Consider the following 25,528-nt stretch of genomic DNA (forward strand, 5'->3'; position numbering starts at 1 on the left):
CCTTTCCACAGGTTGACACGGCTGCATTAACGCCTCAGTTACACTCCGAAATGTGAAAAAAAAAGTGATGAGGCTTGGTAAAGCATGTGGTGTAGATAAAGCGCTATATAAGTGCACTACATTTACCATTATGATCAAATTGGATTTTTCATTTTGTCGCGTTTTTGTTTTTTTTATGGCAAAAGTAAAATTATTAACCCATTTGAGTTAATTTGAGACTCACTGCTTAAACAGTAAACGATTAACTAACGCAGATTTTGGGTGCGATTCTGAGCTCTACCACCCACTGGTCCGAATTTGGCCTTGCCCTAAAACCATTCATACGCATTTTTATTATACTAACGTGTATCTTTGTGTTGGGTGGAGGGCTGGGGGCTCCTCATCTGAAGTTTTATTAATTCCTATACTTTCAGATCAGAGCAAATGCTCCCAGGCCCATATAAGGCATACGGGCCATATAGGTTGCCCACCCCTGACTAAAGGGAACATTTTTTTTAGTCTTGTCCTTGGTCCCAAGCTGCTGGACACGGGCGAGAAGCAAAGTTGCCAGCGACAAGCAAATCCATGAGATCAGCACATCGAGATAAAAGAAAGTGTGACACATACACACACAGCACAGAGCGAGAGAGGAAGTAGTCGACACCTAACCCACAGCAGTTCACACTCACAACTCAATGCTTTACCAAACTTTGACGTCCACTCACGCTCTGTAGGCTCTCTGTCTCACTTGGACAGGTACACCAACACACACACGCGCACACACACACACACACACACACACACACACACGCACACAGCAGCTACTTCACCGGACACAGCAGAGGCCAGCGGGACTTGTCCTCAACATGGTGAGTACCTCAAACTACATTAAAAACAGCAGACAACTGCTGAGACATGTAATGTACTTTGTAACTTATTATAACTATGAAGTCCGCAGCTACTTGAACTATTCACTCATGAGTGGCAAATGCGCAATTAGACGGCACCTATTTGAATATCTACAAGCGTTGAAGGTCAATGAGATGATTCCTCTATTTATTCATTGAATATTCGACTCAATATGAAAAATTGAGCCACCTTGTTTCACTTTTGTGTCTCTTGCTTGTGCAACTTTGGTCGTCACCTCTCATCAAACTGGAAATAGAAATGTTTGCTTCCTCTTTGCGCTGACCAGAGTGCCTGACTCCTATCTCTATATGGCACAAACAAGTTCATTCCAAAGATAGGTTATTAACTATTTCTATGCAGTAATCCGTCATATTGAGGTTTTGACCAGTTGGCATAATGACCATAAACGTCCTCCATGCATGCATTGAGTTGTTGTGTGCAAATCTGAAAAAAGGACATTTAGAAAGGTGATTATTGTCTTTATGAGGCTATAGTTTGTGTAAAAGGTATGTTGCATTAGTCCGAGAGGCACTCGCAACTTAGTGGAGCAACACATGTTGGGTAATTTTAGGGTTTTTTTGGGTTGAGAAAGAGACACGTGACGGAGGGTATTTTTCGACTGATTTTATTTTCCAGCTTGTTGATGATGCTCGTGGAATTTTGGCATCAGCGGCAGGTGGATGCTGTGCCCCGTCTCATCCATGTTCGGTGATTTGAGTTTTGATTCAGCTGTCAACTGGTCACATATTCCTCATTGTTAAACTGTACTGTAAAATCCAACTTTAAACATTTAACATCAACATAACAGTGGTTTGTGCCAAGTTAGGTTTTTGTTTGTTGTTTCATATCGCTTGAAAAATCTGAATTGAATAAAATGGTTTAGTTTATTTACATCCACAAAATGAGACATTTATTTGACATGTGGTGTTTATGTTTACATTTGGAACATTCGCCCGAGGTGCCAAATCAAATCCGGTGGACCAGATTAGGCACGGGACATTTATTTCCACAAATTAAAAAAAAATTAAAAAATAATCAAATGTTTATTGGGACTAATGTGTTTATTATTTGTACAAATGCTCCTAACAATATGAAATACTGTAAATAATAAGTGCTTAGCTTCTCTAGTGTGCTTTGCAGCACTTTCGATTTTAAACTGTCTTCTTTTGAGGTGCAGTTTGAGTTATGCAAGGGGGCCACAAACCTGGCGATTAATTGACGGTGTGGTGTTTATAAAAAAGAAGAAGCCATGGGTGTATTTATATGCACTACTGCAGAGAGAATCAGGTGTTTATTGGAGGTGAGGTGATTATTTGTATATTTTGTCTACTAATGTCAAATTATGCAAAGAATACATGTTAAAAAAAACAATAGTGGTGTCAGGTAATGTCACAAAAGGATTTGGGGTGCGGTGTTTATTAATGCAAGTAGATTAAAAGACGTTGAATTGTTTATTTAATTGTTTTTTTTTTTTGCAAAGGGTATGGGTGCTGCTGAATGCCATTTTTTGTTTAATAATTGCTTTTCAGTTTTACTAAAATATTGGGGGCGCTAGGTGGCACTAGCACAATATTATGACCGGTATAAACTGCATAATTAGTTTGACTACTGCTTTTTTTGTTTCATATTGCTTGAAAAATATAGTTAAAAAACAACAACAATAATAAATAATAATACATTCAATTCAGTGATTCGTGTTTTTGCGTTTTGGTGGTCTTCCACAATAAGAAAACGTGACTCTTTTTCAACCACCAATTACTCCTACATTACATTCATTTTCTCCATGCATTATACAGACGATTTCAATGATTTATTAAGTTGTGTATTAGTGAGGGCACGCAGACGTTTTGCAATGACATTGCTGCCATAACAACAGCAGCAGCAGCTTTATGTCCTTGACTCTTATCGGCACTTCCTTGTACGGGTACTGTGTTGTTTCTTTGACTGTGGAGTCCAGTGCGCCTCTGCAACAAAAGTGTCACTGCTACTCCAAGTGGTCCATAAGTGTGAATGTGACTGTGGTTGTTTGTTTGTGTACCAGTCCAGGGTGTACTCTGCATTTTGCACAAAGTCATCTGGTACAGGCTCCAGCTTCTCATGACCCTAAACAGGATAAGCGCTTTACAAAATGAATGGATGAATATAATTCCAAATTGTATGACTTTTGTGGCGTTTGCCTGCAGTTGTATTATTTGTGCATTATTATTAACTCCATCTCCATTTTCTTTCCCATTGGTTCCAGGAAAAGAAGGCCGATGTAAAGGCCATCATGGCTCGTTTTCAAGCCAACGCTGAAAGTGCTGATGACAGCTCCTCGCCGTCACCAAGATACAAAACGCCGCTCAACGTCACCCTCTCATCTGGTCCCGCCATACCATCCAAGAAACCAGTCTTGGAGAGTCTCTCGGGCGGCCCTCTAAATCTACCGCCTAAACCCTCCTCCTACCTTAAAAGCGCAACAAAAAGTGACACAGAGGTGCTTGGAGCAAACAAAACTAAAGCACTGGCGAGTAGATTTAACACCACCCTGGATGAGACTACTAATAAAAAAACTTTATTTGACAGAGGGCAGACACCTCTAAAGTCACCGGAAGCTAAGTCTCATGGAATAAAAAGTCCCATACTGAATCCCACCCTCAAGCCACCTCTCAGCACAAGCCTTTCAAACCCAAAACCTCTCGGTCCCAAACCACCTCCCACAGAATCCAAACCAAGATGGATTAAAGAAGAGGGTGGCGGGGACTCGCCAACCGACCCGGCGCCGCCAAAAATACCTCCTTTGCACCGAAAACCCAACAGCAGCATTGTCAGGTTAAGGCAGCAGAGTGAGCCCAACACGGACAAACCTTCACCCCCATCAAACTTCATTGCAGCCCAAGAGGCTTTCAATAAGGAGACAAACAAGTCCCAGTCAGACCTCAGTGTGGACGCGGACACCAAACCGCCTCCCAGTGCCAATCCCACCGTCCCTCCGCCGAAACCCCCAGCCAGTAAAAAGCCCAGTTTAAGAATTCCACCCAATGCCTCTATTCAGAGCACCAACACTAATGGTGATTCCGCTTCGGACCCTAAACGCAACCCACTCCCAAACACGCTCACTTTGGGCCCTGCTCCTGCTAAACCTAAACGACCCCCCAAAGTAGACCTGGATGACTTCAGAAGAGCTGCGGGGATTTTTAACGGTAAATTGGAGTTTGCAAAATCATTAAACTTTCATCGTGTAAGAGAGCGAGCCATTTTCAACACTTTAGGTTCCACATTAATTTGGAAAAATCCTATGGACTGACAAATTTCGACAAAGGAACCCTGGTGTGCGGGATCTAATTCAATTATTATGTTTGTAGGACATGTGGCTCACCTTTACCCTAATTCTGGTTTTACTGCTAAAACAAGTCATAAATGTAAAAAAAAAAGTTATATTCCGAGTGAGTGACTTAGCAGTCGTTTAAAGGTTTGCATTAGTCACGTATTGACTTCCTCTCTTTGTCCAGTCAACTTCACTGTCCATTTTCTCTCTTGGCTCCGCCTCCACGGGCTAAGTTTGTTTTTGCCGTATGGGGAAGTTGGGTAGAAGGAAGCAGGGAGAGTTTCGAGCGAGAGCTACGCTGTTTATAGACAGATGAGATAAGGCCGAATTCACACACACCTTAATCAGATCACTTATTTTCCTGCCATGTGTGAAAACCAAAGTTCAGGTTCATTTTAGTCAGTAACATGACTCGCAACTATGCCCTCAAGTGCAATTTCATGTCAAGATTATTGTAGAATATGGACGACATCAGAGGAATCGGATAGTAGGCTACGCCTCAGATGTTCTTCAAGGCAATGCCATGTCATTTTATGATATTGATAATTCGCGAGAATTCGGAACCAAACTGGTTCAAATGCGAAAGGTACCCATCCCTAGTATTACCCCTCTTTAAATTACACATTTATTGTTGCATTGTCAGTATCAATTATTGCCTGAGAGTTTTGCTATCCTTGGCAAATATAGTGATGAACTATTCGGCATGATAGAAAAAAAAATGTCGTTTTAATCATTTAAGGAAAGTAGGACTTTTTGAAAGGGAATATGGGAGATCAAAATTGACTAAAAAGTCAAAAATCGATGTGCAACAAACCTACTCAAGTCATATGTCATTTTAAAAGCCGTTAGGAGTGCTTTTCAGGTCTGCAAGGATTTTCTCAATGTACTGTATTATCATACGTACGGGTACATAAAAACGGAATAATTGTTTTTGTCACAGGAAATAACACTTCCAACAAAACAGCGCCCCCAACTCCCTCAGCCTCTGGTAGCCATGGCACAAACCGGCCTCAACCGCCTCAAAGTGCACTTCCAAGTCTGCCTCCACGGCCTTTGTAATGCATGCACACGCACACACGCGCACACACACACACACACTTCTTGCAATCTTAAACTTTGTACCTTGCAGTGTGCACCAGGAAGAATCCTATGACGATGTTGATGCCGTGAAGATCAACTCTTCGCTTCCTCCTCCTCTACCGCCGTCCACAGGTCAGGTCAACACTGGAAAGCATCAAACGTGTCAAGATGGCAACCCATTTTGTTATCTTATTAAGTATTTTTGTAAAATTACAATATTATAGTCATAAATTATGACTTTAATCTCATACAACAGCTTTTTTCATAAAATTATGACAGTTCTTGTAAGGTTTTAACAGTATTGCAAGATAACGTTTTCACACTTTTAAAAAAAAATTTCTCTAAAGATTGAGATGTTGAAAGTATTTTTTTCCCGTAAAAATGAACATTTTATGAGGTACAACTTTAAAAAAGGCACTTTTTCCCAAAAGACTGTGCCTATTTCGCATAAAATTATAACTTTTTCCTCATAATATTATGATTTTTAAAATTATGTCTCTTTATTTTGAGAAAATATGGCTTTTCTTCTCATAGTCCGTTGGATTCAATAACCTTGCTTGTGAGACATTCACAGCGCAACAAAAAAAGGATTCCATTTTCTTTTAATCATATTTATACCGCAAGATATGTTTTCCCCTACTACATTTAATTTCCTGTCACAGATCATTCTGCGACTTTTCAATTCATGTTCATTTCGATCCATCGATTCCTGCTTTTGTGCAACCCTATGCCAGAAAGCATTTAGATGACAAACTCCAACATAGTAAACCATGTCCTTTGGAACATGTCAATTTGAACTCTTTGCGTTTATTTTCACACTTTGAATGTTTTTTTGTTTTTTTTTGTGGCTCCCTTAGGTCATCCAAGCATGAGGCCAAAGGTGACAGATGCTTAATTCCTACTTCCAATTAGATGCTAATTCAAAACGTTCGCTGCATTGAAACTATACTCAACAGACATAATTCAAGGTTTGCTTGCCATTTTTTAAAATTTGTGCCCACACTTCCCAGGAAGAACAAGATGACGACAGTGGCGACATGTACGAGCCTCTTGATGAAGCATGGTAAGAGGATGTTTTAGATGAGGATGGACAAGTCTCCGATTTTTTTAAAATTTGTTTTCTGCCCGCCCGTCACCTATGCTCTTGTGCCAACTCGTCAAAAGGGACGAACACGAGAAGAGGAAAGAGAAAGAGGAGAAACGACAACTTGAGGCCGAGAAGAAGGAGCAGAAGGGTCGGGAGAAGAAAGAACAAGACGCTAGAAAGAAATTCAAGGTGAAATACAAGCTCTTGACGCTTTGGCAAACAAATGTAACTCTCTCGCTGTTCCTATTTTGCACGTCAGCTTGTGGGCCCTGTGGAAGTGATCCATCAAGTCAAAGCTCGCGTGGACTGCAAAGGCAGTAAGACTGAACTAGCGCTGAAGCGAGGCGACTGTCTGGACATAATTCGAGTTCAAGGCAACCCAGAGGGGAAATGGTTGGGACGAAAACAGGATGGCACCAGTAAGTTGATTTTGTCACCTACGCAATATTACTCCAAATTAAAAGTGAGAGGTGTGTGCAGCTCCCAATAGGTCAGTCCTGTCAACATCTGCAAAGAGAAAGCTAGCATAGTTGGAATTAAGAGGATTTGTGCTGGCTTTTCTCTTAAGCTTGTAACCATGCCGGGCGTACCGTTGTCAGTTCTATTTCATTTTATGCCTTTTTTTTTTGTTTTCAAAGGTTGTAACTATTTTTCTAGTGTTTATTTCATATTTTTTTAAGAAAACGGGGAACGTTTAGCAGGGGCGGAGCCATGGGTGGGCCTGGGTGTGCACAGGCCCACCCAGATCGACAGACTGCCCACCCAGTGACATTCATGAAAAAATATATATTTCTAAATTTTTAGTAAATTATTATTAAATTATTTTTAAATTTGTGTTCCGTTGTGTTTTTTTTTTTTTTTCATTGAATATTTAGAATGGCACAATTGTGGTTGTCTTGTGATTCAGTTGGTCATTTATTTGAATATACGATGTGTCTGGACAGGAGGATTGTGCTCAGTGAGAGAAATATTCAGGTCTACCCTGACTTTTTCCAGGCCCACCCATTGGCCACATTCTGACTCCGCCCCTGATCTATGGCTCAAAAACTTGATTCCGCACCCAAATATTGTGTTGCCCAGTGTAATGCCACCAAAAATGACTTTATTCTCGTATCAGATTGCAATGTTTTTCTTGTGAAATGTGTACTTTTTCCAAAAAGAAAAACAATTATTCATGTAAGTTAAAACATTTTTCTCAAATAAAAAAAAAAATAAATAAAATCGGGAGTTCCAACTTTATTTTTTATTCACATTTTCATGAAATAAAAAATCGACTTCATCCTCCTAATATTTCATCATTTAAAAAAAAAAAAAAAAAAAATCCGACCTTACTCTTTATTCTTCTACGATATTGTAAAAGTTGCTTGTTCCTTTGTCAGTTGGCTTTGTGAAGACGACCTCAGTGGATATTGACTTCAACACTCTGAAGACTCATCAAGCCCAGCAGGGCTCCAAGTTTGACGTCTACGACGACGTGGACGTGGCCTCATCTGACAGCAGGTAGCAAGCAACTTTCAAACTATTCATAAGCTTGTGATTGTGTGTGCGCGGGCGGAGGGGGGTTGCTAGTTTTAATTCTTTGGACTATCATGACATGTTTTTCGGCAAAAGTACAATTAATAAACCATTCGAATGGATTCGGTGGTTAAATCGTCAACAAATATGCAAATGAATCCGGGCTTTAATAAATACAAATATAAACCAACAGTGTAAATCTCAGAGTTTCTTCAAAGGCCAGTATTTTTATTTTTTTTTAATAAATGTTGATTCAATATGCTTAGAAAATAACTGTTTAACAACGATATGACAAAGTTAGCACTTTAAATAACAAAATAATATAAAAATATCTCGTTTTAAAGGTATGAGCCTCTCTCAAATGGTTCAGATGTCACTTGATTATTAAAAAAAAAAAAAGTGCATTATCATGGCAAAAACGGAAGGTTTTTTTTTTTTTTTTTTTTTTTTTTTTTTTTTTTTTTTTTTAGATCTACACAGCTCAGATGTTTTGGGGCCATTTGTTTCATTGTATTTTGGGCATTTTTTTTATCCTTTCACTTCTGTTTTATTCAATGCATAAAAAAGGAATTCAAGATTACTGTTTCTTCATACCTTCTATCCTGGCATGCTGAAGCCCACCAAAAAGGGAAGCCAAACCGCTGTTATTTTAGGGTTAAAAAAAGAAAAATCAATGCAAATGAGTAGAATGGAATGAATGAATGAATGAATGTCTTTGCATGGCCTGATACTCAGACCCTAATAATTATGATAATCTAAAAAACATGGTGTTGCAAAAATAATTGCTTTGATATAATGTTCCAACCTGTTTTCTCTCCACAGTGGAATCAGTGGACAGGGAGGTAACATGGCTCAACATTTTCCATTTTTAACTATAATGTAACCCTACTTATTATTCATTATAATAATTCCAAATTCAACATGTAACCTAAAATGTGCTCAAATGTGACCGATCTAATTCAATTTGTTTCTTTCCGGCAGTGTATTTACCGCCTCCCCCAGAAGAAGATGACGAACTATATAATGATGTTATTGATCCGGATTTGGATGTGAGGTGGGAAATGCCAAACGATTGACACTATTAAGTGAGAAATTGTTTAAAAACATTTTTTTGGCTGTTCAGTCACCTCCAGCCCAGGTTGTCTGTTACAAAGTCGCTCGGCCTCCTGAAGATTTTTGAGCGACGTCCAGTCAGCACTAAAGTGTAAAAATGCACTCAGTAGTAAGACCGGTTCTCGCACGTTAATCCATCAACCTTTAACATAATCTATCATGCCATGACTCGAAGGCCGACAGAAGGAGATGATGCCTTCTTGTGTTGATTTGTCACTTTCTCTTTGCAAACTACTGATGATGTCATTACCGTCGCATGAGGCTAATGTTGATGCTTGTGTTCAATCAACTAATTGTGTTGGCTCGCACTAATCTGCTGTCACTGATGCATGATGCTGCTCATCCTGAAACTGAGGCATCGACTGCCAAACAGATCAAGCCGAGTGATGTGATGATCTCGCAGCATACGTATGATCAGCCATATTTTACAATGTAATTAGAATGTATTCTCATTTCTTCTGATGTGCCAGACTTCCTCCACCCAGCCAGTTTACAGCTGAGGAAAATGCAGGTATTTATTAAAAAAAAAAGAAAAAAAAAAGTATAATTGATGGATATTTGTTGCATTTTATTGTAATAAAAGGATGATTTAGGTCTTTTGTTTATCCATACATCCTTATTATGTTTAGGATATAGAGAGTATATATTATCTATGTGTAATCAAAAAGGAGACTTCAGAGATTTGTTTTATGTGTTTGAAGTTGATGATGAGCTCTACTATGACGTCGATGCCCAAAACCAGCCGCCTCTTCCACCAATCAGCAGGTACAATGCTGAAATTCGACGGGTTTTCGCAGGTTCGCGGAGCAGCCTTTTCATGTTCGTCTGTTTTGTTTCCTCAGTATTCCATCCCTGAGAGGAAAAAGCAAGGCAGAAGAGACGGACCCAAAGAAGACGAAAAAGTTTGAGAAAGAAGAGAAAGACTTCAGGAAAAAGTTCAAAGTTTGTATTGCTTATCCATCCAAGCGTTAGGGCCACATTGAAACTGAACCCAACTGAAGCGAAACAAACAGTCTGGAGTGTTGATACAGCACTGATGTTGGTGCTGATGTGACAAAACAAAACAAAGTGACTATTTTGGACTGAAGTGCAACTTGACATTATCACTCAGCGTCAGATTTAGGATAGGATTGCTAGGAGTTTTATTAGCACTTTATTCCCGCAATGCTATGACTACTTTCTCAAACAACAGAAAAAGTGGATTTATACTGATTAGGAATTTATTCTCTTATAAAATCACTTGTATTTCCTAATTTTTCCTGTTTAAAAAAAAAAAAAAAAAAAAAAAAAGCATCTTCAACTTCATGCCGGTAATATTCTGACTTTGTGGTTGTAGAAAAAAAAATATATATATATACAGTGTATAAAACTACAGCACTCTATTGTCATAAGAATATGAATTTCACACGCAATTTGATGCAAAAATACTTTTTTTGTCTCCTAAAAATCTCTTCTTTTTTTTACACTATCGTATCAAAAGAGCTTACTTTTTTTCCCCATAAGAAATAACCTAACTTTTGTCATGAAAAAAATCCCAATATAACTTTTTTCTGCCTACATTATAATTTTCTTTTTATGTGATTGCAACTTTTTCCTTGAACAAATATTTTGTTATCTTGTTCTTATTTTAAAGAAAAAGAAAAAAAATGTGATGTATTAAGATGGGTATTTTTCATTCTTGTAACATTAAGACTTTGTTCTATTTTTTTTTTTTTATTTCTTCTCATACATATTCTCTGATTCCCCCCTCCCCAAAAATTATTTAGTTTATTTTCATAAGATTACAACTTTTTTCCTTAAAACTCTGCACCTTTATCCTCAAAGTATGTACAGTATTTAACTTTTCAGTGGGGCACTAATGCTTTATGCATTTCAGTATGGACTTAATAACAGTGCCTAAATTCAGGGATGTTGGATTCTTGTGCCACTCGTGGACAGTAAAGTTTAGAAAAGTATTCCCTCTAACAAATGGATGTCTTTGAACTGCAATGTGTTTTCAGTATGATGGTGAGATCCAGGCCCTGTATCAGGTGACCGTCAGCCCCGCTGTGGTGAGCAAAAAGTGGGGGTTCAAAGAGCTGGCAGTCAAAGCTGGCGAGAAACTCGATGTGATTGTCAAGCCCGTGGACAACAAAATGATCTGTCGCAACCAGGAGGGCAAGTGTGAGTGCACAAAAGTATTGGGACACATTACAAAAACTGGAAATGTCCCTTTTTTTTTTTTTTCATCATCATACTGTACTCACATTACTGATGGTCTTTTCTAATATGTGTGTGTTTGTCCCTCGCAGTTGGTTATGTTTCAATGTGCCACATTTGCATGGAGTGAGTACATAGTTCACATATAGCAAAACAGGGAGGAACAAGTAAATAAGAGAGCTGACTTGTTTTTTGTTTGTTTACAGCGACGGCGACATTTATGATGATATCGGCGATGGTATGTTTTTCCAGTCAATCTAAAATTCAAAGTGAAAGGATGTTTTAATCATGATGGCATCTTCCCCTCAGATTGCATCTATGACAATGAATGAGGAGCACCGTACATCGTGCAAAATTTTATTTAATTGTGTTTGGAAATCACTCAACTTTTGGCTATTTTTTTGATCATACAAAAGACAGCAGTATTTACACCTTTTTCATTTTAATTTATGTGAGGGATTTGTTTTTAAATGTTCTCAGCTTTGTGTACACATAATGCTTTGGTAACTTTCACTGCAAGATGCCATTACAAGTTTAAATGTGGTATGGACTCTAAAATAATGTATATAGTCTTATGTGACATACAATAATGTAAAAGTCTGTCTTTTTTTTTTTAGTTCAATAAATATATATTAAAAAAAAAACTCTCTCTGTATTGATATAAATGATTAGAACATGCATTTCCCAACTGTTTTACCAAGCCTGAATCAACTCTTTTTCAGAAAACTTGATTCGTACTTCTCTCCGTAAATGTTATTGTTTCTTTAACGCATTAAGTGGTTAGCATGCAACCTCAAAGTTCAGGTTCAGGGTTTGAATTTTGGCTGCAAAGCCTTCCTGTGTGGAGTTTGCACGTTTCCAATGCTTGCATGGGTTTTCTTCAATGAAGACTCTAAATTGTCCTTAAGTGTGAACGTGAAAGGTCTCTATTATATGTGCCATGCGACCATTCCAGTGTACCCTGCTTCTTACAAAAGTCAGCTGGGATAGGCTCCAGATCATCTATCACCTTAATAATGACAAGTGCTATTTTTTAATGGATCTATGTTTCTTTAACCTACATAGACTTGTAGTTTGTAGACTAAAGCCAGAGAGCAGCCATCTTACGTTGCCACTATTAGTGACAACTTGTCTTATTTTTCGCTGAAAACATTCTTATCGGTATGTTGTTGTTTTTTGCCACTATCCCTGTATGGAGTAATGAGAGCCTCTCAATGAACAAACTTCAGTGCTTGCATGGACCATTCAGACTATATTATCTCAGTATCGTGGATTGCGGATTGTGATGGTTCTGACAAACAATGGTTTTCAATGTCTGTAAATCTTTTAGTTGCAAGCATTTGCTAGTTATTTGCTTGAATATCGTCAATGTTCTTTTGTCATTTTGATAGCCTAAGCTAGTTTTGTTAACTCTGTGCTGCGAATACTCTTCAGCTGTTGTGTTTGTAAATGTACTTCGGTGTTATGCTTTTGGTTGTATGAAGCACATTGAGTTGCACATTGAGTTGCTTAGTTTCCCTGTGTATGAAATGTGCTATATAAATAAAGTTGTCTTGCTTTGCCTTCACACAGGTAAGGTGTGATTAATTAAGGTCAAAATCTAATCACAAACATAAATGTATTGAAAGATAAGCACAATTCTTTACCTTGTTGCCACTGTCAACCAGGCTGAGCATCTTTTAAACTGTTCCGTCGTGTTTATCTTCATTTTACTTTTACAAAACTGTATTGATATGCGCTATCAATTTCCTGTCAAAGCAGCTGTCATTAGCCGTTTCCAGCAAGAATTTGGAAGATAAAATGAAAAATATTTTAGCAACTTTATCAAATAAAACCGTTGTTCTTTACACAGCTAACGTTTAAACTAGGTACAGAACGTTTTTTCTGTGCTTGAGGTCCAATTGTAGTAGTTGCACTAACACTATTCAGACTGAAAGTGGGGGGCGCTGTGTCCAGTCCACTTTGAGTCACCGGAATAGAAGAAGAAAAGGGCGGAAGTGAATGTCCTTGTCTTCACCATGACTCCCCCTGTAGCTGTGTCGCCGCTCATTAAGGTAAAACAAATACTTATTAAGGGATTCTAATGCTACTCTTTTTGTTTTCGTTCCGTTAACATTCTGTCATAAGTTATATGACGCGTTGGGCGGTCACGGTTGTATTTTCGTTGCATTGTAAACTAGGCTGTCCCTAGTATCATTGTACAATGACATTGAGGTGTTTTACAGGTAAATATGCAAACCACACGGAATATATCTGAAAAGTACCACCCATATTCTGTCGTTAACGACATTTATAAGATCTGTGTATATTTTCTTTTGGTAATTTCATTTGTGCGTAGTTTTAAACTGATCAGATGGATGGTCAGAGTGGACCTCGGCCTAATTTACAAGCGTGTTTTTTTACAGTGCTTTGGATTGCTGAAAGGAAAATGTGAAACTTTATGGTGCTATTTCTATTAACACAATGCCGTGGATGATGTTTTCAGACGGCCCGATGGTCTGCCCTGTTGCTCGGCGTCTTTTATGGCAAACAGAGGTTTGGTAAGTTTATTAACCACTTCTTTTCAGTACATAAAACGTTGTAACTAATTATGCAATTAAAATGTATTGCACATTTATTAAAGTTAAACATTTGATTCCAACAAGTTTAAAACCAAACGGTTCTCAAAGATTAAATGCAAATTGTACAATTACAGAGTGCATTATTTATGTGGAACGAGTAACGATCATTTACGCAACCTATCATTTGAGTCCACCAAATGTACACATGAAAGTGTATAACGGTAATTATTTATTTAAGGGTGATGTCATTGTGTGCGCCTCCCCCCCCCCCCTAAAAAAAAGAGAGTACTGTACAACGTGAGCATTAAGTTCGTTTCTTTTCTTTTTTTTGTTTTAACACTTCCACCAAGGTTTTATTTAAGATTTCCATGGTCAATGACTCTCCTCTACATTAAAAATAGTTAATTATTGTGAGATAATAAGGGTTTACGACATTGTTACTATTCAGAGTACCTGAAGCCCATCGCAGAGGAAGAGCGGAGGGTGGAGGAGGCTGAAAAGAAGGCCCGAGAGGAGCAGGAGCGCATTGCCAAACAACTGGCTGAAGGTAGCAAACGACGATGACATTATCACTCGCCAAACGTCATTATTTCCAGATATCAATTACCCCGAACCCCCCCACCCCCCTTCTGTCTCCACAGCTAATTCAGACACCATCCTCAAGTGAGCTATCACTTACCCTCTGTTATGTTCCAAATTGAATAAAAGAAGGTTATTTTCACTTGGGTTGTTGGAGTGTTTATTGTGATGCATGTTGGTGTCCTTCATTTAAAGGCCGGTTGTAATCCTGGCCTTGTATAGCAGCAATAATCCCACGATTGGGGTCAACCGCCAGTAGTAAAAGTGCAGTGTGGACAGAAGCACTACTAAAGGATCCAACGCCTTGTGTCGGCATGCAATCATTGCTCACAATTCTATTCTAATTTTGTTGTGACATTGTTCAACACATTAAGAATATGCTTTATTTGGATCTTTGTTCCACATGCAGCATTTAAAGTAGTCTAAAATGGTCACCAGCTTCACTTTATGATACATTTATTTTCTGTTTGGTAGTTCTCTGAAAAACTCTTGAGAGTGTCTGCTGTTACAAGCAACTTCACTCACTATTTACTTTTAGGTATGCCAATTACATATGGCTTGATGGCACTGAGGTTGGTCTAAATGTTACACAAGAATAAATTCCAGTTATAAAAAAAATGTAATTTGATGTTCTCAACAGTGTTATACAACCAATAAAATTACAGCTATGCTAAAATGACAATCCTCATTTAACTTTTCTCAAAAAAAGAAAAAGTTTTTTCAGAAAATGGTGTCTTTTATTCTTAATATAGCCTATTTTTTTTTTTTCAAATGGGATTACAGCTATTCCTAAATTCGCAAATTATGACTTTTTCTCATGACATTCAAATGTATTCTCCTAAAAAAAAAATTTATTCCAACTTTTTTCTTATGACAGTAAAATTTATTCAATCAGTGCTCTCGACTAGCTTTTTGCACTGGTGCGCTCAACTTTTTTTCTGTGTTGCACCCGCATGAAAGTTAGCTGCACTCAAACTGCATCGAATTCAACACTGATTCATTGATCTTGGCCCGGCATAATAACACATTTTTTAGAATGACCTAGTTCCTGAAAAACCCTGTCACTGGTGTACCTTTTTTTTTTATATCCAGAGATGAACAGAATCTTTTGCTCTTCCTGCTGAGGTAAGCAAACTCTAGTGTGACTGGAACGAGCAAACATACTGCCCCTTGCCTGTAGTCAGCTGGGATAGTCTCCAGCTCACCTGTGACTCTAATGAGGCTAAGCGCTATGGATTGAGAGCCTGGAAATTAGTTTTATTTTTTTTCAGGTGGGGGGGCAAAACATACAGTAATCTGTGTTTTTCATGACAATGATGTATTTACATGTTTACGTTTATGCTAGGTAGAGTTGACTAGCAACCCAAAAGTCATCTGTACAGTTGGGAAACAAACACTCACATACCATATATACATGCACACTTACACAGTCCAAGTATGTAAATATTCCACGAAGACTAGAAGATTCTTCTCTTGCTTCCGATTGTCTGTTCTTTCCTGATAAGCACCAATTTTCCTGAGGAAATTCTACGGGACCACAATCGCACACAGGTCCGTCTCCCTTTATCTTTTTTTTTTTTTTTTTTTTTACCCTTGGCGGTGACTACAGCGGTCATCAAATTTTCCTTGAGTGTTTCAGCACACCGAGCAGGTCTTGGAGCCTCCACCGCCGGCGTTATCCGCTGATGGTCGAAGGCAAATGTTACTCAAAGAATCACAGAAATACGACCATTCATATTCATCTTCTAGTAGCACCTTTACTGGCTGCGGCTGCCTGCTTAGCGGCCTTCTGGTCCTCTATGACTTTGAGTTTCGCCTCATACTCTTCTTTTTTGGCGTTCCACTCTTTCCTGTTGTTCAGGATTCCGTCAAACATGGGTTGGATTTGTGGGTGGAAGCGGGAGAACTCCTGTTGGGAAAAGTACAAATTATCATTTTGTGATATGGTTTGTTTGACTTTATGGTTAATTTAACCAGTCAAATGAAGCATCATCACCTTGTAGACAAATGTGCAGACAAAGTCGATGAAACCACACTGGAGCTTGGGGAGCTCTGCTGCTTTGTTCCTGTCCATCATGGGCTGGTGGATGCAAAGGTAAACAATTACACGGTATACAAGTAAAGTACTGCGTTTTCTCTCTATAAACGCTGATAGTACATCACAGTATTATCCTCGTTTAGTTACTATCCATTAAGAATTGACGATGCCGTTACCCACTGTTAAATGATTTACAATGACTTACAATGGGTTGTTGCTCCAGCACTGTCCTCTCCAGGTCACCTTGTTCCCAAAACTCCGCCGCCACTGACAAGGCAACCTGCATGATGCAAAGACACGGTGAGTACTGCAGATGTATTTCTACAATTACGCCTGCTTCTCACCTTGCTTTGCACCTCCCAAGGCTTGGTGATTGCGGACAAGTCGCAAGCAGTCATCATCATGGCCCTGCAGTGGCAAACATTAGTATAAGGTTAAAAACAAGTAGCAAAGAGATTTACATTTTTTTGCTGAGTGTTGTGTGTAACTCACATGACTATCTCTTTCCTGGTTGTTTCTAGAGACAGGAAATCAACCCACTTCTTTTCGTCCTCATACGTGTGCGAAAGGTCCACAATCTTCTGGAACATGGTCCTCTTTCTAGTATGCAAGGAGAGGGTTTACCATTTATTTCCAGGTAACCTACCCACACGAGTGAGTGTAGTAAGCATAACGACGGCTAACTTGAAATAAAGAGCGAGATCAGTGGCGATGATTGCGATATCTGTGAGGTGAATGACGTGGTCCACCTGTCGCCTGTTCAGGTTCTGGTAGATGTTCAGTGACTATGGGTGAGGAAAGAAAGCAAAGGAAGATCTGTATGTTGTTGTGTTTTCAGGTTCAAAACATGTACATTTAGTTTTTCTACCAATATAGCAAAGACGTATTGGGATCACACTTAGTTCCACCCTTTCCCTGTAAAGTTACTTTTTTGGGGGTGTACTGTATGTGCTCCGCAAATGGCTGGCAACCAGTCCAGGGTGTACCCCGCCTCTTGCCCAATACCAATTTCATCAAAATGGTGAAGCTAAATCACTGATTCCTGTCTGCCTGAGAAAGAATATTATCTAAAAATGTAACTACATACCCAAAGTCAGCTGAGATAAGCTCCGGCTCATTCATAAACCAAATGAGGACTCATATAATCGATAGATGTATTATGGTAGTACAATATATGGGATATTTTTGCAGCAGTCTACAAACTCAATTGCAGTTAAGCTACTTGTTAAATGTTAAAGTGTCTTCAGATGGTGCCGTTACTTCAGGCCCAAGTTGCCCAACATAAATCAAACTGGTTGTTTTTTGGATAAAAAGATGCGCCATAATTTTCATTGGGCATTCTCACCTCATCAGACAAGAGAAATTTTCCAAACTCTAAATGGTGTCGTTCCAAGATGGAAGATCCATGCAGCTTGGCTAGAGGGTTGCCTGACCTGTTGACATTAAAATAACAATGAGAATACCATAAAACAATGTCTTCTGGATCACACAAGAAATACATGTTGATAGCTATTTAGCATTACCCACTGTTTTCAAACACACTGTTGAACCATACACCGTACATTTGTAATTGACAGGTGACCACTTAGTCCGATGTCAGGTATGTAGCTCTACCAAATAAAGCAAACGACACTTACTTGACCTGGTACAAATTATTGGTCCCTCTATGGTCAATGTCATGAAGGAAGCCTGCTGTAATCATTGCCATGACCTCCAAGTCGGTGTAGTACCTCTTCAGCATTCCCGTCTGGCCCAGAGACATATAATAGGCTACTAATGAATTCTGCTTGCATTTGAGGCTGAATATACACAGAGATAAATACCGTCAAGAGAGTGAACATGGTCTGCCCCACATTGAAGCCGTGGCGCCAGTTGTGGTAAGTGATTCTCCTGTAGCCTTTACTGACCGAGTACATGAAACGAACCAGCACCTGAGGCGAAGCGACCAAACCAAAATGCTTAGACGGACCTCAAATTGTTTGATTAGACAAAGTACGTGAGTCTACAATCACCTCCTGTGGGATTTGGAACTTCTTGACTACTCCGACTTCATAGTACATCTGTATTCCGCATTTAACCAGTTCCATCTCCGTGCAGTTGAAATCCGAAAAACGGAACTCGTAGATCTCAAATTTCTTTATCAGAGGAGGCAGGTCTTTTTTCTACAAATACAAAGTTCTTGACACACTGCATTCAACCCACTCGACGTTACATTGTTCAACATTTTACCAAGATATTTAGAAGCTCGTCTTCTTCACACTCCCATGGTTCGCAGTCATAGACCTGCTGGGTATTCTGGGAGTAGATAGAAAAGGCATGAGTTTGTACTGGGCCCTTGAAGCCCACACACAAAGAAAGTGGAAAGCCTCTCATAAAAGAAATATTGTGCTGAACTTAATGTGTTTGGACTGCTCACCCTAACCTCTCACCGTAAATCTAATCCCTGGATTTAAATCCTTACCTCTAAACAGAGAAGGAGGTTTGCGCCATCGTCTTCTATCGTCTGCTTACAACAATGTCCTGACATCTCTCCCCGCTAAAGATTGTCTCATTCCACGGGGAAGTGTGGCCAATAACAAGCTTTTGGGCCATCAAGCAGGTGAACGGCCGTTTGGTATGCGGGACGGTTGTTCACCAGCAACGACAACAACAACCCTATTGTGACCACCCGCATGAAATCCACCCACCGCAGATATAAATAGGGAGACTCCAACTCTTAAAATGTAAAACTGAAGAATCCTCCTGAATTAAAGATGGACCATCTTCAACAAGAGTCCAATTGACTCGGGTAAACCTTGGCGGAATACAAGCGGACAAAGGACTGACCAGGATATTTTGGATTTCATCGTTTCGACATTTAACATGGTAGAGCACCATGTCCTGGGCGATGTCTTTGCGGTTCTCCAGCTTGTTCATCTTGTCGTACGTGTCCGTGTTCAAAGCGGACCAGCCCAAGAACTGGGTCAAAGCCTTGGAAACAAGCAACACCGGAACATCAGGACCAAAACAGAAACTTCGGGATGGCGATGTTAAATTTTCAGACCTCCATGAGCTGCTCATCTTGATCGTCAAAAGGCTTTCCATCTTTTCTGTTGTAAAATGTAGCCACGCCTACAATCTCTTCCTTTTTGTTGACGATCGGGAGGGAGAGAACATTCTTTATGGTCCATCCACTGCTGTCCAGCGCCTCGGACTGGATCATAAGAACAACAAAACATATTGTGTTCCTTGAGCAGAACATTTACACTCTAATCTTCCACCACTACTCGTCTCTTACCTGGAAATCAAACATCTCGTCCGCCCCTGCATTCATAATATTGCAAATCTAAGGAGAACAAAACCAATAGATTGCTTAAGTTCTGCTCATGAAAACGCAGACTGAAGTACATATTGTTGTAATGACCTCAAATGGAACTCACAAAGCCACTTTCAGCGACATAAGTAGGCAAGCCGCTGCTCAAGGCCCAATGATCCGCTGGTGGATTACTAGGTGACAAATGAAGAAGTTAGCCTGTTGTAGTTCACAGACATTATTGTACATTACATGCATTTTTAAAGACACCGAGGCATGACCTAATCCCAGATCATGTATTTATTTTAAAATAGCCTGCAATCACCATTTCAACGGAATTCCAGTGGCATCCGAACCGGCCGGAAAAGCACCATGCCACTTCCAGTTTGATCGCTTCGTAACCAGCGCCAAATATGGGCAAACTTGCGCCGTGCCGCCATGTGTAAGAGCCTTAGCGTGTCAATTTAAGCGAATATCTTTGGCACACATGGCACGATCTGGGAGAGTTTCGATTTACCATTAAGACCACTTCAAGGTACAGTTCAGGCTGAGCGGTTTCATTTTTACCACTTCATGGTATGTCGCCACCACGCTGCCCATTTGACATAGAATTTAAATTCTTATTTTGTGTATCTGATATCTGTGGGAACTTTCTGGACCCTATTTGTTTTTCGTGGTATTGTATATTAAGTTAGAAGTCCAAATAAAAAAGGCTTTACTTACGGTATTACTTTGATTTCTTCCTTCCCGTGTAGTATATAATCAATTACTTTGTAGAAATTTACTTCCTTGAAAATAAACAGGAGAAATATGATTTAATTTATAGAATTATTTTTTTTTTCTCATTCTGAAAAATACAACAAAATGAATACCCTTCCGTCAGGAGTTACAGGCCCAGAGTAAGGTGGCTGCTCTCCCATTAACACTGGCCATATGTCAAAGAACTCCTAAAGACAAACAGAATTCTGTTCAGTTATAAAAAAAAAAAAAAGGCCCACGCAAATATGATGGAAGAGTGAAACAAGGAAAACTCGCCTTTTCCTTGGTCATGTCAAGTAAGCCGACAGAGTAGCGGTCACAGTTGAGGTAGGCTCGCACCGTGTACAAGGCTTTGTGGAACTGTCGCTCGATGTCGGTCAACTCTTCGAACACCTTGTTGGCAGACCACAGCAGCAGCTGGCATGCACACGCAAGGACAACAACCACTTTGTTTTTCAAAATAAATTAAAAATAATATTAAAGCAATTCTTCAGTGTACAATTGTAGAATTAGTTTCATCTAATCATCAGCTTTATGAAAAAAAATGATTTTAATGCTCAAGTTTGGTAATAGAGGCATTAATCTATATTCATTCATTATGATGCTTAAATAATATTTTGCTGGCTTTATTTTGCAACATGGTGAGTTGTTTTTTTGGGCTATGGTGCTGTTTTTCCTTACTTTATTTTATGTTTATTACTGAGCTTCTGAGACCATTCTGTTTAAACAAACTTGTCTTGCAGCTCTTATGTTTAGATTTGTTTTTGTTTTCTTACTCATGCTGCAGGAATTCTGCCTTGCAGATAAAAAATGGGAAAACATGTAACATGACCAAGAAAAATAATCTTGAGAATTCTGTTTTCATTTGCAGCATCTGTGAGATATTTTATGTGGTATTTTTTATTAGTAATAGTGTTATTTAAAAGCGAAATTGGGGCATTGAGTCAGCTACATGAACCATTATACTACCAAACTGTAGTTTTTACAGTATGTAGCCTACCAATGCGACCAATTTTTCATGTAAAACGGCAGGAGTAGCTTGAGACAGGGGCGGAGCCATGGGCACACCCAGGCCCACCCGGATTGACAGACTGCTCACCCGGTGAGATTCATTTAAAAAATATATATATTTCTAAATTATTATTAAATTATTTTTAAATTTGCATCTGGTTGTCTTTTTTATTTAATCGAATATTAAGAATGGCATAATTGTGGTTGTCTAAGGAAGATCTGAACTTCATTCAGTTTGTCATTTTATTTGAAGATACGATGTGTCGGGAGAGGAGGATTGTTCTCAGTGAGAGAAATATTCATGCCACCCTGATTTTTCCGGGCCCACCCATTAGCCACATTCCAGCTCCGCCACGGGCTTGAGAGGGGTAACATTTTTTTTAATTTAAATAAATGTCATTATAACGCAGTGCAGTTCTACACCATTAAAATTACAACCACAGTATTAAGCAGATTGTTAATTATGACCTCTGTGACAGTGTTGATCAATAGTAGTAGTGTGTAGATGAATTTTTGTATGTCATTAGATTGTGCAGTATCTAACGAGCCTACAGGAGTGCAACCAAATGGTGACTTTCATCAATGTAATGTGCTTCACCTGTCCTTTACGTGTCTCACAGTTGTGGAGGTAACTCAGGTGGTAGATCTTCAAGTTCAAAGTAGCAATTTTCAGATACTTTAAAAAGAGCTGAAAGGAACACACACACACACACATTAAAAAATGTTCTACAATACCAAAAAAAAAAAAGGTTTATATTTCTAGTCAGTTAGTTAGGGTGGGTCTCACGTCTTCATCCTCATCCGTGAAATGCGGCCCGGTGGTCTTGTTGAGGGCCATGATGATGGCCACCATGTCTTTGCCGTTGAGAATGGGCGCGGCCAGAACGTTCCTGGTCTCATAATCAGTGAGCTCATCCGCAAATGAGCTGAAGTACTGGTTCTGAATATACACACAGAATAAACACGATTCTAGTTATACTGTAATATGACGACGTAGTTAACAGTTTTATCGTTTTACAGTAATTGTTGTTAAAGTGACTATCACAATGTCTTTCAATTTAAATTGAGATTAGCAAAGCATATTCAGCAGCAGTATTTCACTGTCATTGTTGATGCTAAACTATTTTGAAACATTGGTACTAACAATGGTTCAAAATAGCTATTTTGCTAAAATACTTTTAAACCATTGTTACTGTCAATGGTTGAGAATATTTTGGCAAAATAGCTATTTTGAATTTAGCTATTTTAGCATCAACAATGACAAATATTGCTAATCTCAGTTTAAATTTAAAGACAATGTGATAGTTAATTTAATTCAAACATTAACCAACCACAGAATTCTTTGGAGTGTAATTAACCCCGTTTTACACAGACTAGCACATATCTAAACAAACATCTCAACCAGTATATGATAGAGGAGATGCACAACATTTGGGGAAACTAACCATTTTCTTCGCTGAGAGGATTTTAGCACTAATATTTGAAGGGGCCACTTAATACAGTGCATGAGAATCTTATGTAAAAGGTAAAAAAAAAGGTATGCAGACACTAAACTAGATCTGTCATACATTACTGCTGACTAAATACTAGGGCTGTGTAATCCACTCGAGCAGAGCTGCAAATAAATGGATTATGTCTAACAAGTGGATTAAACCTTCACTTGGTCAAATTTAGCTGTGTGGCTGCATTCACTCACAACTGGCTTGTCTTTGCCTAAAAGTGTTCCCAGAGTCCGCAAAATGATAACTACTGCGTACATTTCTTTTCATCTTAACCTAGTTCTTCTTTGCGTTTCTTTTTATTAAATCTTACAGAGAAAATGTCCTTTGGGTGCTTCTTCACTTATTTTTCTGTTTTCTATGTGAAACTGATTGTGTGATACCAGGGTCACAATATTTTCATGCAAGTATATATATATATTATACAAGTGACAGTCTATTTACCATTTACTTTTGTCTGATTTAGCTTGACTTTAAATCTTGCAAAATAAACAACTGAGGTGGCTTTGTGTTGCTTTGCTGCCACCTGTTGGTAGTACTCTTACCTCTTTGACATCCTTCACATTCACTGTCTTCTTGGTCTGAGCGACATGGCCAATTATCCCCAAATCCAGTGGGTAAACTATCTCGGAATCGGGTGGCACGACGCACTCGTCCAGCTCGGATTGGGTGTTGACGTTGAAGAGTCTAGTGGCCAACTCGCCTATGCCGTTCCGCTGCCGGTACATGAACAGGCTGCAGCGGTCGGCGTGGATCAACGCACTGATTCTCTTGAGGATCTTGAAGACCACCTTTTCCATGTTGATGTTCTCCTGCATGTCTGTGATCAGGTCATACATGATCCGACTTTCCTCCACCTGGGGAACAAAGGCAGCGTGATCTTTCCGATTTGGGTTAGGATGTGTGTTTTTCAAGTAAATATATTATGACTACCTGGCTGAGTTCCTGAAATTGGCTGAAGTCCACCTGTTTTTCCTGGAGTCCTGACACCTTGGAAATGGCGCTTTGGGTCATCTTCTTGACAAAGTACTCCTTAGCAAAAGCCGGGTTCGCTTTAAGGAACTTTTCAACATCCTCCTTTTGCACGCCCATCTTTCCCACTGTGTCCGCTTCACCCAAATGATGGCAGCCTCTTCAAGGCAACAATTTGACCTTTGCTGTCAGTATGCTACCTCCAAATAAAAACAAACAAAGTGAGCCGAAAATCAACCAAAAGCTTCCGAGAGATCCAGTTTGGGTCTCTTGTCGTAATCCAAAATGGGGGGGCGGGGGGAATGATGATATAAAGTGTCGGTTAGCACTAATAATAATCCCCCCTGTGTACTAGTTAGGTGAGAGCTCTGGTGAGAAGGCAGGAGGCTGAATGCAAACAATCCTCCTGCCCTCAGCAGATACTTGTGAAGGTTAGCAGGGGATCTGCCTAGTCAGGTGATCATCTCCTAGCCCACATGGGGCCCCAGTGATCGCAGTCAACACCGATGCATCACAGAGGTATTGTCCAATGACTTGGACTGGCATTTGGTCGACACCTCTGCCAAGGCTCAACGGGCCTAATTTGGATCTGAGTCCAGCTCTTCCGGGGGGGATGTAAGGTGTTCCCAAGCCTGCCAGGAGACCTAGTCTCTTCAAGCGTGTCTTGGATCATCACTGTTGCCTCTTCCTTCTGCGACATGCCCGGAAGACCAGGGAGGCGTCCAGGACGCATGCAAAAAAAGATGCCCCGAGCCACCTTATCTGAGTCCTCTTGGTGTGGAGAGGGAGCAGCAGCTGGACTCTGAGCCCCTCTCGGACGACTGAGCTTCTTAGGCTATTGCTAAGGGATAGCCCGGACACCATCCCGGAGGAAACTAATTTCGGCCACTCGTATCCATGATCTTGTACTTTTGGTCACGGCCGACAGTTCGTGATCATAAGTGTTTGCTTATGCCACTGTAACAAATTTGGGTCAATAAAGATTTGATTCTGTGTGCAAACATGCAAAAAAAACAACAACAAAAAACTATTCAAATAGGGAAGAGCTTCTTCATGGACATTTCATACAGATTTTGTTTTGTCTGTCATATCTGTGCTGTACTTTTCTCTCGTAATACTGCCTTGCAGTATTGCTTCTCTTTTACGGCCATCTCACACAGACCTGCCCGTGCAAGCTCTTTAAGTGCTTATTAAACAAGACCTCCTCGAGCATAAGCCCGATTTAGTTAGGGCACAGGCTGATTATCTCTGCACCACAACTCTGTGCTGTTTTAAATGCCATGTCTGTTGTTGTTGTTCACACCTTTGCATCATAAAATAGGTTTCCATAAGCACCTTAGACAAGGGTCATATTTAATCATTTGTTTCCACTATAATAGATTGATCACCACAGTACCAGGTTGTACTGTATATGTGTTTTATTATTTAAACACCATTTAATTTAATATAATAAAACTAAACGGAGGTAAAAGTACAATTACTTGCAATTACCCTTCGATTATTATATTATTTTCTAGGTATTGTAAAAAATAAGCACAAGTAATGTCGTAGTTAAGAGCATTTACTTTAACATGTTTGATCAAATTAACTTGTGCCCCTTATAGATGTTTCAGTTATTGTATTCATTT

General features: G+C 39.4%; 3 protein-coding genes across 5 annotated transcripts in view; 1 reads left to right on the forward strand and 2 right to left on the reverse strand.

Moving 5' to 3' along the window:
- nnt (nicotinamide nucleotide transhydrogenase) overlaps positions 1-13,087 on the reverse strand; it is a 58,050-nt gene extending 44,963 nt beyond the window's left edge. Inside the window, exons 1-2 of the mRNA XM_086052680.1 lie at positions 12,836-13,087; positions 5,318-5,419 (exon numbers count right to left, since the gene is read on the reverse strand). The gene's annotated coding sequence lies outside the window, so the exon portion shown is untranslated. The remainder of the gene's footprint in view (positions 1-5,317; positions 5,420-12,835) is intronic.
- fyb1b (FYN binding protein 1 b) lies at positions 679-14,471 on the forward strand. 3 transcript variants are annotated; one of them, XM_086052683.1, is made up of 23 exons: positions 679-848; positions 3,131-4,070; positions 5,136-5,250; positions 5,325-5,407; positions 6,133-6,155; positions 6,286-6,338; positions 6,440-6,551; positions 6,622-6,781; positions 7,742-7,862; positions 8,700-8,719; positions 8,859-8,931; positions 9,001-9,081; positions 9,461-9,501; positions 9,692-9,755; positions 9,833-9,932; positions 10,991-11,153; positions 11,282-11,315; positions 11,396-11,427; positions 11,499-12,761; positions 13,146-13,243; positions 13,675-13,729; positions 14,199-14,297; positions 14,392-14,471. In XM_086052683.1, exons 1-19 carry the CDS (start codon positions 846-848, stop codon positions 11,519-11,521), a joined length of 2,241 nt encoding a protein of 746 aa, XP_085908809.1. In that variant the 5' UTR covers positions 679-845; the 3' UTR covers positions 11,522-12,761; positions 13,146-13,243; positions 13,675-13,729; positions 14,199-14,297; positions 14,392-14,471. The 3 variants fall into 3 exon arrangements, with proteins under 3 accessions (XP_085908809.1, XP_085908808.1, XP_085908810.1); XM_086052682.1 differs by having other exon boundaries at positions 11,499-12,350; XM_086052684.1 differs by lacking the exon at positions 9,001-9,081 and having other exon boundaries at positions 11,499-12,350.
- Positions 14,472-15,565: 1,094 nt separating this feature from the next.
- pde6b (phosphodiesterase 6B, cGMP-specific, rod, beta) lies at positions 15,566-24,395 on the reverse strand. Its single transcript, XM_086052681.1, has 23 exons — positions 23,862-24,395; positions 23,474-23,785; positions 22,217-22,369; positions 22,028-22,117; positions 20,695-20,835; positions 20,532-20,606; positions 20,383-20,447; positions 19,787-19,853; positions 19,645-19,692; positions 19,411-19,560; positions 19,194-19,337; positions 18,597-18,662; positions 18,380-18,529; positions 18,191-18,298; positions 18,005-18,114; positions 17,713-17,800; positions 17,052-17,152; positions 16,860-16,967; positions 16,712-16,775; positions 16,573-16,647; positions 16,326-16,409; positions 16,085-16,238; positions 15,566-16,011 (listed from the first exon to the last, which is right to left on the reverse strand). The coding sequence occupies exons 1-23, from the start codon at positions 24,018-24,020 to the stop codon at positions 15,965-15,967; spliced, it is 2,559 nt and encodes an 852-aa protein (XP_085908807.1). The 5' UTR covers positions 24,021-24,395; the 3' UTR covers positions 15,566-15,964.
- Between the last annotated feature and the right edge of the window lie 1,133 nt (positions 24,396-25,528).

This window comes from Filicampus tigris, chromosome 15 (genome assembly GCF_054856515.1).
Source record: "Filicampus tigris isolate MCC_2025a chromosome 15, RoL_Ftig_1.0, whole genome shotgun sequence".
Taxonomy (NCBI): domain Eukaryota; kingdom Metazoa; phylum Chordata; class Actinopteri; order Syngnathiformes; family Syngnathidae; genus Filicampus; species Filicampus tigris.